Source organism: Esox lucius, chromosome 7, assembly GCF_011004845.1.
Source record: "Esox lucius isolate fEsoLuc1 chromosome 7, fEsoLuc1.pri, whole genome shotgun sequence".
NCBI lineage: Eukaryota > Metazoa > Chordata > Actinopteri > Esociformes > Esocidae > Esox > Esox lucius.
Genome location: NC_047575.1, coordinates 29288859 through 29306579, shown reverse-complemented (window position 1 = coordinate 29306579; position 17721 = coordinate 29288859). Strand labels below are relative to the sequence as shown.

At 40.0% G+C, this 17721-nt stretch overlaps 1 protein-coding gene across 2 annotated transcripts; it reads left to right on the top strand.

Moving 5' to 3' along the window:
• The first annotated feature begins 2657 nt into the window (after positions 1–2657).
• On the top strand, positions 2658–17464 carry ccdc15 (coiled-coil domain containing 15). 2 transcript variants are annotated; one of them, XM_020047743.3, is made up of 10 exons: positions 2658–3170; positions 3270–3419; positions 4744–4947; positions 5882–5998; positions 6910–7062; positions 7326–7445; positions 8856–8959; positions 9406–9600; positions 12005–12153; positions 16641–17464. In XM_020047743.3, exons 1-10 carry the CDS (start codon positions 2994–2996, stop codon positions 16763–16765), a joined length of 1494 nt encoding a protein of 497 aa, XP_019903302.2. In that variant the 5' UTR covers positions 2658–2993; the 3' UTR covers positions 16766–17464. The 2 variants fall into 2 exon arrangements, with proteins under 2 accessions (XP_019903302.2, XP_010868612.2); XM_010870310.4 differs by having other exon boundaries at positions 2660–3170; positions 4744–4935.
• The last annotated feature ends 257 nt before the right edge of the window (positions 17465–17721 follow it).

Sequence of the window (17721 nt, the reverse complement as noted above, 5' to 3'; positions counted from 1 at the left end):
AATGGAGTTATAGAACTGATATTCAACTCACTGCCGATAGGTGACGCAAACTTGCAAAGTGCATCTTTAAGTCTTTATTCTTCAGTAGGTCCTGTGATTTAAGTATAAGCTGGCCCAGGGACGTTAAGGTGGCAAAGCCCTGGATTGACAAACCACCATTGTTTTCTGCATGGCGGGCCCCTCTCTCTCCATTGCGATATCTTGAAATTTAATTGATTTCAGTTTTTTAGATTAGATTCAACTTTGTCACTGAACAGTACAAGTACAGTACAACAAAATGTAGTTAGCATCTAACCAGAAGTGCAAATAGAGCGCAGAAAATGTGCAAGCATTAAGTATAATGTATATTACAAGTGGAATGTGCAGATGTGCAATGAAGGCAATTGCACTTGCCAATGGCAATAATAAATTGATGCCAATTGCAAATGGCAATACCTAATGTGCAATTAAGGTAAACTGAGAAGAGCAGAAGGTTTACAAGTATTAGGTATAGTGTGTGTTACAAGTGGGATAATACAAACCCGATTCCAAAAAAGTTGGGACACTACAATTGTGAATAAAAACTGAATGCAATGATGTGGAAGTTTCAAATTTCAATATTTTATTCAGAATACAACATAGATGACATGTTTAAACTGAGAAAATGTATCACTTTAAGGGAAAAATAAGTTGATTTTAAATTTCATGGCATCAACACATCTCAAAAAAGTTGGGACAAGGCCATGTTTACCACTGTGTGGCATTCCCTCTTCTTTTTATAACATACTGCAAACGTCTGGGGACTGAGGAGACAAGTTGCTCAAGTTTATGAATAGGAATGTTGTCCCATTCTTGTCTAATAAAGGCTTCTAGTTGCCCAACTGTCTTAGGTCTTCTTTGTCGCACCTTCCTCTTTATGATGCGCCAAATGTTTTCTATGGGTGAAAGATCTGGACTGCAGGCTGGCCATTTCAGTACCTGGATCCTTCTTCTATGCAGCCATGACATTGTAATTGATGCAGTATGTGGTCTGGCATTGTCATGTTGGAAAATGCAAGAGAAAGAGATGACGTCTGGATGGGAGCATATGTTGTTCTAGAACTTGGATATAACTGTCAGCATTGATGGTGCCTTTCCAGATGTGTAGGCTGCCCATGCCACACGCACTCATGCAACCCCATAACATCAGAGATGCAGGCTTCTGAACTGAGCACTGATAACAACTTGGGTTGTCCTTGTCCTCTTTAGTCCGGATGACATGGCGTCCCAGTTTTCCAAAATGAACTTCAAATTTGGATTCGTCTGACCCCAGAACACTTTTCCACAGTTCATTTTAAATTATCCTTGGCCCAGAGAAAACGCCTGCGCTTCTGGATCCTGTTTAGATACGGCATCTTTTTTGACCTATAGAGTTTCAGCTGGCAACGGCGAATGGCACAGTGGATTGTGTTCACCGACAAAGTTTTCTGGAAGTATTCTTGAGCCCATGTTGTGATTTCCATTACAGTATCATTCCTGTATGTGATGCAGTGCCGTCTGAGGGCCTGAAGATCACAATGTTTGTACTTGGGAATGGCACAATGTTTGTACTTGGGAAAAGGGGTAGTGACAAATGTGACAACTGTAAAGTTAAAGAAAACACAGAACACATCATGTTGCATTGTCCTAGGTATGAAGAGGAAAGAGAGAAGTTGTGTTATGAAGTAAAAGGGGTGGGAAGTGAGTGGAATGTGTTAGGAATTCTGGGAACAGAGGGAGAGGGAGTGAGAGTCGACAGGGAGGCACTTTTTACTTTCTTAAAAAGCGCTGGACCATAGACTGTAAAAAAAATGGACGACGCCCTTTCGCTCTTTTCCATTGGTGAAAACTGAAGCCACCAGTGTCCCGATACGGCGCTGACATCTTGGACTTGCGCCTGCGCAGATAGCGATCTTGGGACCAGTTCTGCGCAGTAGTTATGCGCAGTAGCGAGCAGGAAGTAAAGCCCTAAAGCCGCGAAATCAACGGCCCCACCCCTGTGCCCCGCCCTCACTCTCCCTCGCAGAATGCGCATACCGTAATCAATCGCAAGTCCAAGTACAGTACAACCTTTGCTTGTTAAACCTAGACGATGTGTTATAGCCTAACTTACATCATGTTTAACCTTAATTTACTGCAGAACAACCCATTATGTCCGTGTGAAATTATATCTATTATAGAAATTTAGAGATTAAATGTAAAGCTCCAATCTCCTCAGTCCTCCGAAGATTGCGAAAAAAGCCTGATCCTCGGCTCAGATAGCTGTCAATCACAGCTGTCAATCACAGCTGTGAATCACGACGTCACACCACCGTATTTAGAGCATTAAATAACTAACTAAAAACCAACTTATTTTAAAAACAAACTCTTGAATTTACATTAGCGTGATACAAACTACAGTAAATGACAGAAACCAGCTTCGGAAAAAATATATTTGAAGGGTAATTTAATTGTTTAGTTGGTCTCGCGTCCCATTGAATAACATGGGGAGGGCGGGGTTTATGACCTATACTGGGACCACTCACCAGGGGGCGATCGAGACTTTTTGGCTTCACTTTTCAGGGCTTGTGCGGCACGCTTGCGCTGGACAAATGAAATTATGTTACACACTCTTGTACAGTAGGTGGCGGTATGCACCTAATAGGTTGATTGCGATCCGCTATTATCCCCAGGGAAGCAGAAGATCGGTCGCTTTGTTAAACCGTCACCAACAACAACAACAAATCTGCGGTAAACTGGCAGTTGCGAGGCTGAACGCCATTCTAATTTCAGAACAGTTGTGGTTTTATTCACGGATGTAATATTTGCACGCGACGTAGACTCCCTCTGAACATATGATATTAATGTCAACAGCCTGTCGCTGATCGTCAAAAGTATTGTGTTGGGTCAGTTGTTAGCAAATTAGCTAGGCACAGTCAGTATTCAGTGATTACCTAGAGTAGCGCTCACTGAATGTAATTGTTCGCTAACACCGCGTAAGCAATTTAGCAAGCAAAATGGTCCCCAGACATCTTAAAGGAACCGACACAACCTGCCGCGCGGCTGTTAGCGGGAAATATGCTCAAACTAAACGTAGTCGAAATAAAGTATTGGCCGAGAGGAATCAGGCAGTTGCACCTGTGGGCGTCTGGGTGGAGAGTGTACAGGAATACTACAAGGACGAGCATCCAACTGTATGTGCTACTCTATTTAGGCTACATCTACTGTATTATACTGGAATAACAGTATGTAGATATCAAATTTAGTTTAACGCATACTTTCTTTTGAGCCAGGTTCGTGCCTTGCTGACTGAGGAGTTGCAGTTGGGGATTCAAAGGGAGAAAGAGGATAATCTTCGCCGGTTTCAGGACAAAGTGCGCCACCGCGTGGCACAACAGGCTCAAGTCCTGAAAAGGCGGCAGCTTCAGAAGTCGTACGAGATGGTGACTATTAAAAGAATAATCCATCCAAAATCACACATTTTTTGATGTACATAGTTAAATAATCCTAATATGAGAGCAATATATACTGTGACTTTTTTCTGCATGTAATTGTAAATTAGCAACCAAGATCTACACGTTGTTAAAGAAATCTGCTGATATTCATATTGACTACAAAACCCACACTGCAAAGCTCACTCTAGCATGCTCTGTCTGGTTAAGTACATTTTACATTAGTGGCTAGTTAAGTCTTAAAAAAAAAAAACGTTTCAACCAGGTAAAGCAACGCCTATACTAGCATGGGAGGTAGGAATGTTTAATACTTCCGCCAAGCAGACGGTCAACCAATCACATTCTCGTTGTCATGTGGCGTCACCAGATGTTAATCCATGTTTCCCATAATGCATTTCCGATCCCAATTGTCAGCGTCTGTTACCTCGGTCGCAGTTTGTGATTGTGTACCCTCAGCATGCATGTACCAACGGGAAAAAAGGGGTCAAAAATAGTTGTAAAATGCCCCCAAAATGGAAATATATTTTTGTAATCTATCTGTCAAACTTCTGTATTTTCTTATGAGACATTAGTCTGTTTCATGCCTCTGTCAGTGGATGTAGACCCCCTGCCTCCACAATGTCACAGTCTTAACACTAGGTCCAAGAAATACCTACGCCAATTGGCATTTGAATGTGTAATTAAAATAAGTCTTGCCATTTTGAAATCTACACCTCCTTCCATGACTTTTCCTTTGTAGGTATATTTCACGTTGTTCTCTTGTCAGAATTCTAAAATCACAAACTGAAAACTATTTAGAGACACTACCTTTTTCATCGAATGGAAACGCTACAGCCTGTGTGGTTTGAAGTCATATTTTTCTTTGTACGCTAATAAGTATGACCTTCGATACAAACACAGACTATTTAGTTTGAGAACAACACAGATTAACTGATGCTGTGGCTGGCTGGTGATGCAGCGGAGGGGAATATGCATGTTAGGGACGGTTGGTGGGCTAATGACGCTAAACAGCGTTAGCTCTAGCGCATACTGGTCTGAAAGGCCTGGTGGTTTTAGTGTTAAAATAAGGGGATAGTCCCAATACAGTTTTGATCAGTACTCCTTATGTGTTACTTAATTAATGTAATACATAATTTAATGTCTTGTCTTTATCCTCTCTTCTAATGTTAGTTCGCCCTATGTGTTTTGTTCGCAACCAAAATCCTGGTCTCCTTGACGATCAGAATCACAATGTCAAAGGCTTGTAACACAAACCAGGGTACCATGCAAGGTCCTCAATCTGTACATTAAATGACAGTGTAATTTCTCTTTACAGGCAGAGCAGGAGAGGAGAGTGCTCCAGCAGTCCAGCGATGCAGCCCAGAGATTGACCCCGAGGAAGAACCTTTTCCCCTCTTCACTACAGGGGGAACATGCCATTTACAGCCCTGACTCCCACTGGATCCAAGCACCGGGTCACAAGAGCAGCTATGAAGGAAAGAACACGACAGATCAGCAAACGCATCAGGTGGCTAAACCTGTATGGGATCATCTACATTGACATTTACTGTACATTTAGAAGTCGTTTAGAAGTGTCTAAATGTCTGACTATTCAGTATGAATACTGACCACACGTCACATTGCAAGTTATAAAAAAGCTGTACCGATAGCTCGGGCCAATGTAAGGTAGAGTATTGCAGTGGTCTCTTTTAAATATCTTGGAAATAAATGTTTTCAAGAACTTCCAAATACCTTTTAAATAACTTCCTTCGGGCTGAATTGGGCCACTGCCTGATTGGACATATCTTTGTGTCCCATTTTGAAACAATGTCAATAAGGCCAGATGAAAACATTAATGTAGTTCTTGTTTTTTTACAAATGTTTCTGATACCATAAAGCAGGGGTATTCAAATCTGGCCCTCGAAGCCAGTTCCACTCAATCTTTTCATTGCAACCCTCTAATCAGGTACAAATTCAGGGTTAAGACACCAGGTCCAATTAATGATGAGGTAGAACAGAAAACCAGCAGGCTCCAGCCCTTGTAGGGTAAGATTTGAATACCCCTGCAATAAAGTGTCCTAAAATAGAAAACAGCTTAACACTCCGTGTTAATAGAATCTTAAATATCTATGAATCCATTTGACCTCTTGACCTTATCCCCGCTTTTTTCTCCATTCCGGTCTAATGCCAGTTGTGGTGTAAAAGAAAAAGTGGTCAGCCAGTGTACATGCATCCTTGGTCTGTCAGTAATCTCCTCAACTAAGACTGCGCAGGAACCTAATTCAGATATTTTTTTCAGAAAAAAGTATTGACTAGTCAGTAATATGCCTGTGTAAAGACAACCATGCAGCTCTAGCCCAACTATACCTTGGATGGGTTTATTCCGCACATATTAAGTCAGTGTCACTGTATTATGTCTGTCATTGGCTCTATAGATAAGCTAATAATTGTATGGGTTGGTTCTGGTATTTCAGCACAGTAAAGTCATGAAGCAGGTCCGACACAGACTGGCAGCCTGTCAGACTGTCCGAAACGCGGAAGTGATGTCAGAGCTCCCTGGGGGAAGATGGAAGGTTTCTCCACCCGGAGATGTGAGTTTGCAGTGCCCTTTTCTAACTGGACAATTTAGAAAAACTGATAATCCTGGAAAATGAAATAATTCTACCTCAATGGAATTCTTATTCTGTTTCTAGGGATGTAACTGGGGAAATCTATTTGAATTCAGCCACTTTTGGATAGCGCTCCATTTATTTTAACAGAACCTTTCATAGATTTATAAATTGCTCAGAATGTGACTTCTTGGGTGTGAATATCAAAACAGCAATTTTCTGATATTTGGGCAGAACGTATACTATTCAAGAATTGTCTAATATTTTCCTTATTCAAATTATTTTTAATATATTGCCAAAGTCCATGCAATGATCAAACGTGCAACCCTGTAGATCTGAAATAATTGAAACTTGCATACAGCTGAACGGAAAAACAAGGCAGAGCTGTTCAGGCATTCTTCAAAGTGAAGTCAATCCATGTCATTATTTTTAGAGTTGGAAAAATAGATAGTTCTGCATTCCTTATGTATTCATAATGTGTTAAAGTTTGTTGCAAAAAAAATGCACCCCATCAAACAGATGAAGAGGGACATAATCCTTAGAGAATTAATACATTTTAATTTAGCTGCCATTTCCATTATAAATGTCGCAGTGTACATTTTTTGCAGCACTGCTTTTGTTTAGTTAACCAGGTCTACCTAGCAATATCGAATCAAGCATACTTTTTCCCAGTGATAAATTCATGTCTTCTGTACATTGGTTATGCCAGATATCTCCTGAATGTCTGGCATTTAACACTTCATCCAAGGACAAAGCTTGACTTATAACAAATGGCACTGTAAAATAGTGTTTGATTTTCAATTGGATTGGCCAGCTTTATAATTCTGAGCTTTCAATTATAGTAATACTGTAGTTACTATAATATTTTTATTTTGCTTTTCTACTCCAAACAGAAACCTGTAACCCGGGGGTCAAGAGTGGGGAAGGTAGAAGAAAATGTTGGTGATGAAGATATTCCTTTGATCGGGCAACATGAATTTCCTCTTCCTCAATTTGGTCCTGACGAGGGTCACGGGACCAAGACTGTCACCTTTGACAACGATCCAGTCAGTCACCACCAGGGTTCTCTTTTTAACACTTCCCCATTTTCTCAATATTCCCATTTCCCCAAAACACCAGACAGTCAACAGTCCTGTGAGGCACATGCCTGCTGATCATAACATTCCTTTAGTCAGGATATAGCGAGTTGCGTTTATATATCAGTCTATATAGTTTATTTTGCTTTCTATTGAGTAAACAAAATGCACATGTTGGAACTGCTCAAAAGAAATAAAATGTTATTCACACACCTGCGCTTATTTTGTTGCAGGTATGTGGCAGGCTATTGAGCGATCCTTATACAGCAGGTCATAGTGTTGGGATTAGTACTGACTATAGAGCTACTAAAGTGCTCTGGCCAAAAGAAGACCAGGAGGAACTGAAGAGACAGGTAGGTAATTAAGGACAGTTGGAACTACAGATAACTGCCAAAATAAACTGCCGTTAATAAGGAATTAATGCTGGTGTCATTGCGAGACCTGGGGTCCTGCAAAGCACAATGAAGTTGGCTTGCACCATCCAGATTTGGGGGTTTAGTAATCAGATATAGTTGCCTTGCCTAATTGCGCTCTACCAACTTCATTTGACTTGGGCGTCTGTGAGCTCTCATTAAGGAAGATGGCCCGAGGGTTTGTTCCTTCTGGAATGCAAAGATTCTGGAATAGACTTGAATGAACAGCGTGATGAGAATTAGAAAGAGTTTGTAATGTGTTATTCTGTTTCCTTGGGATCACGTTGAAGCAAGGTAATTACCTGTGAATATGCAATTTTCTGTGAATAAGTCCCAATAAATACCAGCAACACTATTCAGCTTTGGTGAAGCATTACTATCCAAATGACAGTGGTTTCTTCCACGATGACATTGCCCTCATACGCAGGGTAGAACTAGTCACGGAAATGGCTTCTAAAAGCTGGGCTTTAAGTGGCTTGTGAAATGGCATATTAAACCACAATCCACACAATTTGGAATTTGCAATGCAAGAATTGGTCACAGTCCTCCAACAAGAATTGGTCACATTGCTGTTCTGGTCTGTAGCCTTATTGTTATAGTTGAATATATTTTATGAGTTACCTCGAAGGTTCCTAGAGTTCAGTAACGTGTCTAGGCCCTTCCCAGATTGATTTACACATGGCCCCTCACTAATTAACCTTTATCAGTGACTTACACACCACCAAATAACCTTTATCATTGACTTGGGCACCACCAAATAACCTTTTTCAATGACTTGGGCACCACCAAATAACCTTTATAATTGACTTGGGCACCACCAAATAACCTTTATCATTGACTTGGGCACCACCAAATAACCTTTATCATTGACTTGGGCACCACCAAATAACCTTTATCATTGACTTGGGCACCACCAAATAACCTTTATTAGTGACTTCCATTCAGCCCCCAACCAAAAAACCTTTATCTGTGACTTCCATTCAGCCCCCCACCAAATAACCTTTCTCTGTTACTTCCATTCAGCCCCCCCACCAAATAACTTATCAGTAACCACCCACCACATGCACCTTGAGATAATATACTACTGTTTGACACAGATGTCAATGTATTTTTAGCAAAAATCTACATAAATTAAATAATTAGACACACAATTGGCATTTAGCAAGATTGTTTTGAAACGTCTGTCTTTATAATGCATAAAAAAATCTCCATATGCACATATTACACAAGTCACATATTTGAATCAATGTATTGCCAGACAGTGAGAATCAGAGAGAGCCATTCCCACTCCACCACAGTTCTGTGCCTTAAAAACAATGTTAAATTAACTCTAAAAATGCTTATTTGTAGCGTCAGGCTCAGTTTCTGATGTACCGGCGCCTATTCATGGACATTGAGAGGGAACAAGTGAAGGAGCATCAGAGACACAGGAAGCACCTGAGGAGAATCGCAAGGTGACTCGCCATAATTACAAGAACCTGAATCAGAACCACTTCTTGATATGCTCTGTTCATGCTTGAGCCATACATGGTCTACAGTATGAAATGCAAAGGGTGGCTACTTTGAAGAATCTAATATATAAATGTATTTGTTTTCTTTGGTTATTACATGATTCCATATGTGTTTTTTTTCATGGTTTTGATGTATTCACTATTATTTTACAACTTGGGAAATGGTAAAAAGTAAAGAAATACCCTTGAAGTATTAGGTGTGTCCAAACCTTTGACTGGTACTGTACGTACATGCATGCATACATAGATACACACATCATCAACTTCTCTTTAATAGAATTAGATTTTTTTTAAATGAAACAGTATGGCACTCAGTCGCATTATAATCCATTGTATAATAAGCACACTTCAGTTAATAAGAACCTTTTGAATTTCTTTTTCCATTCTAGGATTAAAGCTGAAAAAGAACAGAAGAGGACTGAGGAGGAGAGGAAGATGGAGAGACTACAGCGGCTGGAAGAGGACCGAGTGGAAGCGGCTCAGAGGGAGTGTCTGATTCTGGAGCGACTGCAGCTGGAGGATGATGAGAGGGCTGAGGGTTTGGAGAAGAAAGAGAGAGCACGGAAAGATAAAGAAGCCAGCAGGTAACTCCATTAAACAATCCAAATGAATAAAGAGAAGGCCCACAAGGCAATAGAAAGTGTTACTCTTCTTAGAATCAGATATGTCACTCCTGAAAACATGGCAAACAATATTTTTTGAAGAGCGAATGTCCCTTACTGAGCGAGTGACTGACTGACTGACTGAATATACCTTGTTAAATAGCGTAGTGGTTAGAGCAGTGGACTTGTAAACTATAGGTCCCGAGTTCGTATCTCATCGCAGGCGAAGCAGAGTACGCATTATGATTTATTCCGTATAGATAATAACTGACACTTTCGGCTTGCTAAAGCCTTCAGTCTCTACGTTATAGTAATCCTGAAATAAAACAGTTTACGGAGACTGTTTCTGGTGGATTTTTGAAGTACCCATCCGTGCATGCGTTTTGGGTCAGGATAGACAAACACATTTGCTGGCTTAACATACAGTAGTTACGTTATAGTAAGCCTTGTACGGTTATATTGCGACCCTTTCTGGCATGGAAAAGTTCATCTTCAGTCTTCCTAGCAGTTGTTATGATTATTCATAGGAAGATAGTTGATACTAGTAACCCTATTAATGGCTAATAAGCTGTAAAAACGGCCAGTGGAAAAAGCAATACAGTTCATAGACGCTATGGTGGAGTTAAACTGACTAATGTTTCTTAAGTTTAACACGATCCTCAATGGAGTCTAGTAACTGCTGAAACATGTAATGCCGTGGCATAGTGGTTAAATATAGTGCCTCTCATGTGCCTGTCAAGTTCAAATCTATTGAGAGCAACCACATTTATTAATTATTTCTGGTAGATTCCACGATTCTCGTTTTCATCAAGTCTTTTCACTTATTGATAGTTATTAGATAAATGTAATTCACAAATTTAAGAAAGAAGTATGTTGTTTTGCCATGAAAGAAAAAAATACGTTCTTATGCCATGAAATGAAATAGCTTTGTCAGACTCGCTAGCAATTGCTCAATTCTTATGACTATTCCTGTAAGTTAGTAGATACCGGTAAAGCTTATTACTGGCTAATACGCTGTTAAAACGGCCAGTGGCAAACACAGTACATAGACGCTATTTGTGGTGGAGGTAAACTTAGTAAGAAACTTTTAACTATAGTTTAACTATATCAGTGTCATTTATGAATGGCCAATTAACTATTAAAACGGCCAGTGGCAAAAGAGGATTTGTTCAGGATGGAGACAAGAGGCTATACTGACAGCCAACAGATGTACAGCTCCGGGGTATAGTGGTTAACGACACAGCCTTTCACGTGGGTGACCCAGGTTTGATTCTCGTCATGGCAACACTTTCTATTGCGGACTTGCTGAACCAGGCTTGTCTGGTTTCTTGTTTTTATCAGTGGTTCTCCATGGTTATCAGTAGATTTAGCAGGAACTATTTATTTGGGTGGGCCTGCCCCTTTGGAACACCACAGCTGCATCCTTGATTGACGGTTTACACAGCCACTCTGAGAGAGCCTCCACCATACGTTGTTTTTGACATGTAACCATGAAGAAAGTTGTTTCACAGCAGGTCAGCAGCAATCTACATCCATCACTGTTTTGGAGAGTCCTGGGCATTCTGCAATTGACAGCCAGAGTTGGAGGTGATATGCCTTATTAATGATAAAGCAAGCCAGTCCATACTGGAGGAACTCTTCTAGATATTTCCAAGCTTAGATGGTTGGTCAGACTGATGTTGGGCATTATCCTTGAGTTTGTAATTTACCATAGAAACCATTTTGTCAGCTGTTTCAGATGGACTCTTCTCACTTGTTTTTTTTAATGCCTTTTCTTTATCTTGTAGAGTTATAGATTAGTCAACGGTCCATTTGGAAGATTAGTTATCTAGCCAAAATTGTGTGCACAGCCAGAGCACAGTAGGGCTGAACTTTTGTGGGCTACAAAAGGCCCAGAAACGTTACCAACGAATTGTCTTCGTCAATGGAAAGTATGTACATGCTTGAAAAGTAGGTGCTGGGCTAAAAGAATAGTACATGACAAAAGAAATCATGTATACACAAAAGATTGTGTAAATGCTTCTAATTAATTGATCTATTGATAAGAGCTGGGTCTTTTTCAGGTCAAAACCAAAATAAGACTTACAAATTCATTGCATGCCTATTCTTTATATACATTGTAATGGGGCACAGCGAGGACATGGAAGCTAGAGCAGGAACCAGTGTAGTAGTAAATGCAGGAACCAGGACTGGGGCAGAGATCTTGGCTGGCGGTGAGGCAGGCCACTCGGTGTCTTCTGGAAGGAAGAGAGAGAAACATACTTATTAGTCAGGTCTCTCCCCTACCGCACTCTCTCTCTCTGTGCATGTTACCGTTTGACAGATTCGCTGCTGAGACAGGAAGTGGATCTTCTACGTAAAGTTATTGTTTTGTTTCCTGTGGCAGGTACATTGAGGCTTTGAGAGCTCAGATGAAAGAGAAGATGGCTATCGAGAAGACAGAACTCCCTCCTCTTTGTTGCTGCGGAGACAGTTTCTGGGACTCCCATCCTGACACATGCGCAAACAACTGTGTTTTCTACAACAACCATAAAGGTACCTACAGCAGCAAATGTCTCAAGCTGTCTCATACAACAAGGTTATGGTTTCAGCAAATGGTTGTCAAACTTTTTTAACATTTAACATGTTAAAACTTTTTGAATAATTTAATCTGATACTTTCACATAAAATAAACATTATATGGCCTTAGAAAACTATCACCTTAACATGAACTGCAGGATGTTACAATGTATCTGCCAGACAATACAGTGGGGAGAACAAGTATTTGATACATTGCCGATTTTGCAGGTTTTCCCACGTACAAAGCATGTAGAGGTCTGTAATTTTTATCATAGGTACTCTTCAACTGTGAGAGACGGAATCTAATTATTTGATACATCAGAAATGCAGAACTTAATATTTGGTACAGAAACCTTTGTTTGCAATTACAGAGATACTACATTTCCTGTAGTTCTTGACCAGGTTTGCACACACTGCAGCAGGGATTTTGGCCCACTCCTCCATACAGACCTTCTCCAGATACTTCAGGTTTCGGGGCTGTCGCTGGGCAATACAGACTTTTAGTTCCCTCCAAAGATTTTCTATTGGGTTCAGGTCTGGAGACTGGCTAGGCCACTCCAGGACCTTGAGATGCTTCTAACGGAGCCACTCCTTAATTGCCCTGGCTGTGTGTTTCAGTTCGTTGTCATCCTGGAAGACCTAGCCACGACCCATCTTCAATGCTCTTACTGAGGGAAGGAGGTTGTTGTCCAAGATCTCGTGATACATGGCCTCATCCATCCTCCCCTCAATACGGTGCAGTGGTCCTGTCCCCTTTGCAGAAAAGCATCCCCAAAGAATGACGTTGCCACCTCCATGCTTCACAGTTGGGATGGTGTTCTTGGGGTTGTACTCATCCTTCTTCTTCTTCTTCTTCCTCCAAACACAGCAAGTGGAGTTTAGACCAAAAAGCTACATTTTTGTCTCATCAGCCCACATGTGATTTTCTGGATTTTTGTTTTAGATTCCATCTCTCGCAGCTGAAGTGTACCTATGATTAAAAATTACAGACCTCTACATGCTTTGTAAGTAGGAAAACCTGCAAAATCGGCAGTGAATCAAATACTTGTTCTCCCCACTGTAAATGAAATCAAAAACATTGTCACTGGCCTCCGAAGTGGCAAGCAAATTAGCAAACTCAACAGAACTAACTAGTAGTTTAGAAATCCCATTCCTTTCCTGGATCATTGTGAAAGGCAACCTATCTGTCTCTAGAAAGACATCCTAGCTACCTAAATGGCCACACCCAGTAATCCTTGCTGAATTCCATCGTATATAGGATCAACAAGCTTGTTCCTTACCCGTCCTATTCAATATTCCGGTCTGTATATTTCAAACACAATAGATACAAGCTACCAGACTACTGTAGTAAGTAAAGCTTTGTACATGCTAGAGCATGCCTGTACTTAAGGAAGACTTGCAGGACAGGTTTGTTACAGTTCGTTTTAAGAGTTTCATTACATCATGGTCCAGCTTTTGTATGGAATGTTGCAAGCCAGTACTTTTTGAATCCGGGTTTATGAGTTAGATATGGAATATGAATGTCTTGCCTCATTGTGCAATATTGAATCCTTGTAGTGGCTTGGGCGTCTGTAAGCTCAATCAAGATTGAAGAAACAAAAAGGGATCAGATATGCAGACACATCTCAGCATCAACTATCCTGAGTCCACTGAGTTGCTGTGGTGAAGCAGGGCCTTGATCACATATTGGATATTGGGAAAATTGGGAGATAAACAGGGTAACATTTGTAGACTGACAAGCTCTTGAACGATAGACATCCACATAGTGGGAGTTGTAGTTCGTGTTAAGTTCCAATTGAAGCCATGATAACTTACCGGCTTCATGCTTCTTGGCCTTTGAAAGTTGCACTCCATTCACATGATTACCCATTTGAAATTGCAATGATTCTCGAATATCACACTTAAAACATCTTGTCTAAAACATGATCTCCCTCTGTCTCAAATATTTTCCCACCAATCCCATTCTACATAAAAGGTTCAGGTGAGGGGGGGGATGCACCATGTCAGAGCACCATGTCAGAGTTCACTTTTTGCCGGACCGCGTAAGCGGAGTCGGCCTAGAAGAGCGATTGTCTCTTACTGACTGAGTGAGTGAGTGAGTCCGTCCCTGACTGTCTGACTGCCCCTTGTTAAATAGCATAGTGGTTAGAGAAGCGGGCTACGGAACAACAGGTCACGTGTTCGACTCCCGTAACAGTCTGAACACATTATGCCCGAGGTTCAGGACAGACTAAAACTTCACTGGCTATAACCTTATGTTGCTACGTAATAGGAAGCCTAAAATAAAACCGTTCTGTTGGATATTATATTGGGTTTGTTCAGGATAGACAAACACTTTGCTGCCTACACTGTTCTCTCGTCTTTTCACTTGACAAAAGTCAGTTATAAATATATCGTCACCTATATAGATAGATACTCTGTTAAAACGGCCAGTGGTAAAAGAGGATTTGTTCAGAATAGACAAACTTTGCTGGTTACAACCTTCTGTAGCTACGGGAAGGCTAAAATGAAACTGTTTACTGTAGTGATGGCCAAACAAGGCTTCAATAGCGTTATTTTAGCAGCAGGATATTATGCTGGCAGCACTCAGATTTTCATTATCACACCATAATTGAAATGTATAAGGCCATATAGTTAGTAATCTAGTATGTAAAAAAACAACAGACAAGAACAACATTAGAATGGACATTAAACATAAAATGACAGACTAGATTGACAGACTAGATCAGGGCTGGCCAACCCTGTTCCTGGAGAGCCACAGTCCTGTAGGTTTTCTCTTCAGCCTCATTTGTGACTAACCTGAGTCTGCTTTTCATCCAACTACTAATTAGAATCAGGTGTGCTGAATAAGAGTTGGAGAGAACCTACAGGACTGTGGCTCTTCGGGAACAGGGTTGGCCAGCTCTGGACTAGACTAACTATATCGCCTTATATAGTTCAATGATGGCTTTTATTTTGAAAAAGAAGTTAGCGCTACTAGCATAATATCCTGGTGCTAGAAGAACGCCCATCACTAGTCTACTGTTATATTGCGACTATTTGTGGTGGAATTTCGAAGGATGTCTTAGGATTTCTTCAGGATAGTCAAACACTTCGCTGGCTACACGATACTCTCGTCTTTTCACTTGATGAAAAAGTCTGTTATCGTCACCTATATTGATACAGTAGTTATTGTATCAATGTCATTCACGAATGGCAAATAAGCTGTTAAAACGGCCAGTGGCAAAAGCCATACAGTTAATAGATGCTATTTGTGGTGGAGGTAAACTTAATAAGAAAGGTTACTAAGTTTAACACAATGCGCAATGGCATCTAGTGACATATTACTGGCTAATAAGCTTTTAAAATGGCCAGTTGCAAAAGTCATGCAGTTCATAGATACTATTTCTGGTGGAGGTAAACTTAATAAGAAACGTTACTAAGTTTAACACAATGCGTAATGGCATCTAGCGACATAGTACTGGCTAATAAGCTTTTAAAATGGCCAGTTGCAAAAGTCATGCAGTTCATAGATACTATTTCTGGTGGAGGTAAACTTAAGAAACGTTACTCAGTTTAACACAATGGTTAAAGGTGTCTAACGAAATATTCAAACTTGACGTGATGTTAATGCATGGTAATATTACATAATGTCAATATGCTATACTGACACCCAGCATGCTTCACTGACTCCCAGCAAATGGTCAGCTCTGTAGCGTAGTGGTTAAAGACACAGCCTTTCACAAGGGCGATCTGGGTTTGAATCTTGAGAGGGCAGCCACAATCAACATTTTCTATTCCGGGCTGGCTGAACTAGACTTGCCTGGTTTCTTGTTTTAAACTGTTTTTGGAGGAAGTTGGGAATTTCAAAGGGGTGACCCTGTGACCGAAGTGCACTTTAAAGCCTAATACTATTGTAATTTACTAATCTTCCACATGGGGAATAAATCCCACTTAGCACATGACAGTCTTTAGACTACTAGTGAACTTTTCATTTTGCTATTGTTTAATAAAAATGTTTTTACATTAATTGAAAACATCATTAAAAAAGACAGATGTGCAATTAAAAGTTATCCTGTCTCTGTAATCTAATTACATATTGTGCTGGTAACATAACGGGCCCCAACCTTGTTCCTGACACACCAATGTTAGGATTGTTTCATTATCAGTTGCTGGTAGTAACATCCTGCAACGAGTAATTAACACAACTAAGTTCAAGGTCCCAGTGAAACTGTGACCTCTATCAGTAACTTGTCAGTGACTTCCTGTTTAAGTATAAGCTTCCATATTATCCTTATTTTGATTGTTTTCCATTACATTTGGGTCATGTTCATTAGGGTACACAGCAGATTTTTATTTTGTAACTTTGCAACAAGAAATTATTAAATTATAGTCCTATGTAAGATTCGTTCAATTTGGTTCCTGATTAACATAATATTTAGGTTCACTATGATGTGTTAATGACTGTTTTGTCTGTCGTCTAGCTTATGTCCAGGCTCTGCAGTCTGCTCTGTTAAGCTGTGATCTGAGGGATGGGCGCCACTCCACTTGTCAGCGGGTATCTGCTCGCCGGATTGCGTCGATCCATGCTCTTTCACCTAGGAAATAAACCCGGACGAAGTCTGCCACCTCCTAAAGGAACCAAAAAAGAGGACGTTAGAATTTCTGCCCTCTTTGTTTTGTAAAATCAATATTGAACTTTAAACTGTACCATGAACTTTAATGGACATGTCGTTTGGTCATGCTATTGATTTTGAATCAAACTTCCATCTTTCACTCTTGAATACTTATCAGTTGTAATTCCTTGAAACATGATATGTATGATATGAATGTGGGTTTTATTTGAATGAAATCTGTAATTAGCTCTGGCAGTCATGAAAACTTGGTTTACTGTGTCAAATTGCTGCTTTGAGAAAACACTTGACATTTCCTTTTTTTATCTCAGTATGTTCTTTCAGTGTTGTGTAAGTTTGTGGTAATGGGCATAATGAATGTTCCTTTCTTTCACAGTATACTGTATAATTATTCAATTTCTATGGAAAATGAGTGACTGAAAAAAGCAGCTGGCTTAATTTCAAATAAAATAGGGAAAGAATGACTTGTCCTAGACCTCTGATCTATTATTAAATTAGTGCTATTTATGTTAAAGTATTATTCAAGTCTCACTCACAGCATTGTGAGGGTGACTTACAATGTTTCCTGTCATGTTCAGATGAGTGAATTTGTGTTATTGGTTCAACTAAAGAATGTTAAAGATCTACCATATGTTAATGCTTGTATACTGATTAAAACCTTTTTTGAGGCTAAACTTGTAGAATGTTTATTTTGTGTATTAACCCACAGTATTTATGCACTTACTAGAGAATATTGGAATATTCTTTCATTAAAACTTCAGTTTATATTCAGGAACATTGAAAGTAATGATTGTCTTAGTCGTGGAAATTCACAGGACTTTATAAAATAAACTAGTGTTACTAGTGTTTGCACAAATGTGGAGACACCTTATGAAGATTGTTAGGATTTCTTAACAATTAACATTCTGGAGATTTTCCTCACTGTAAGTGC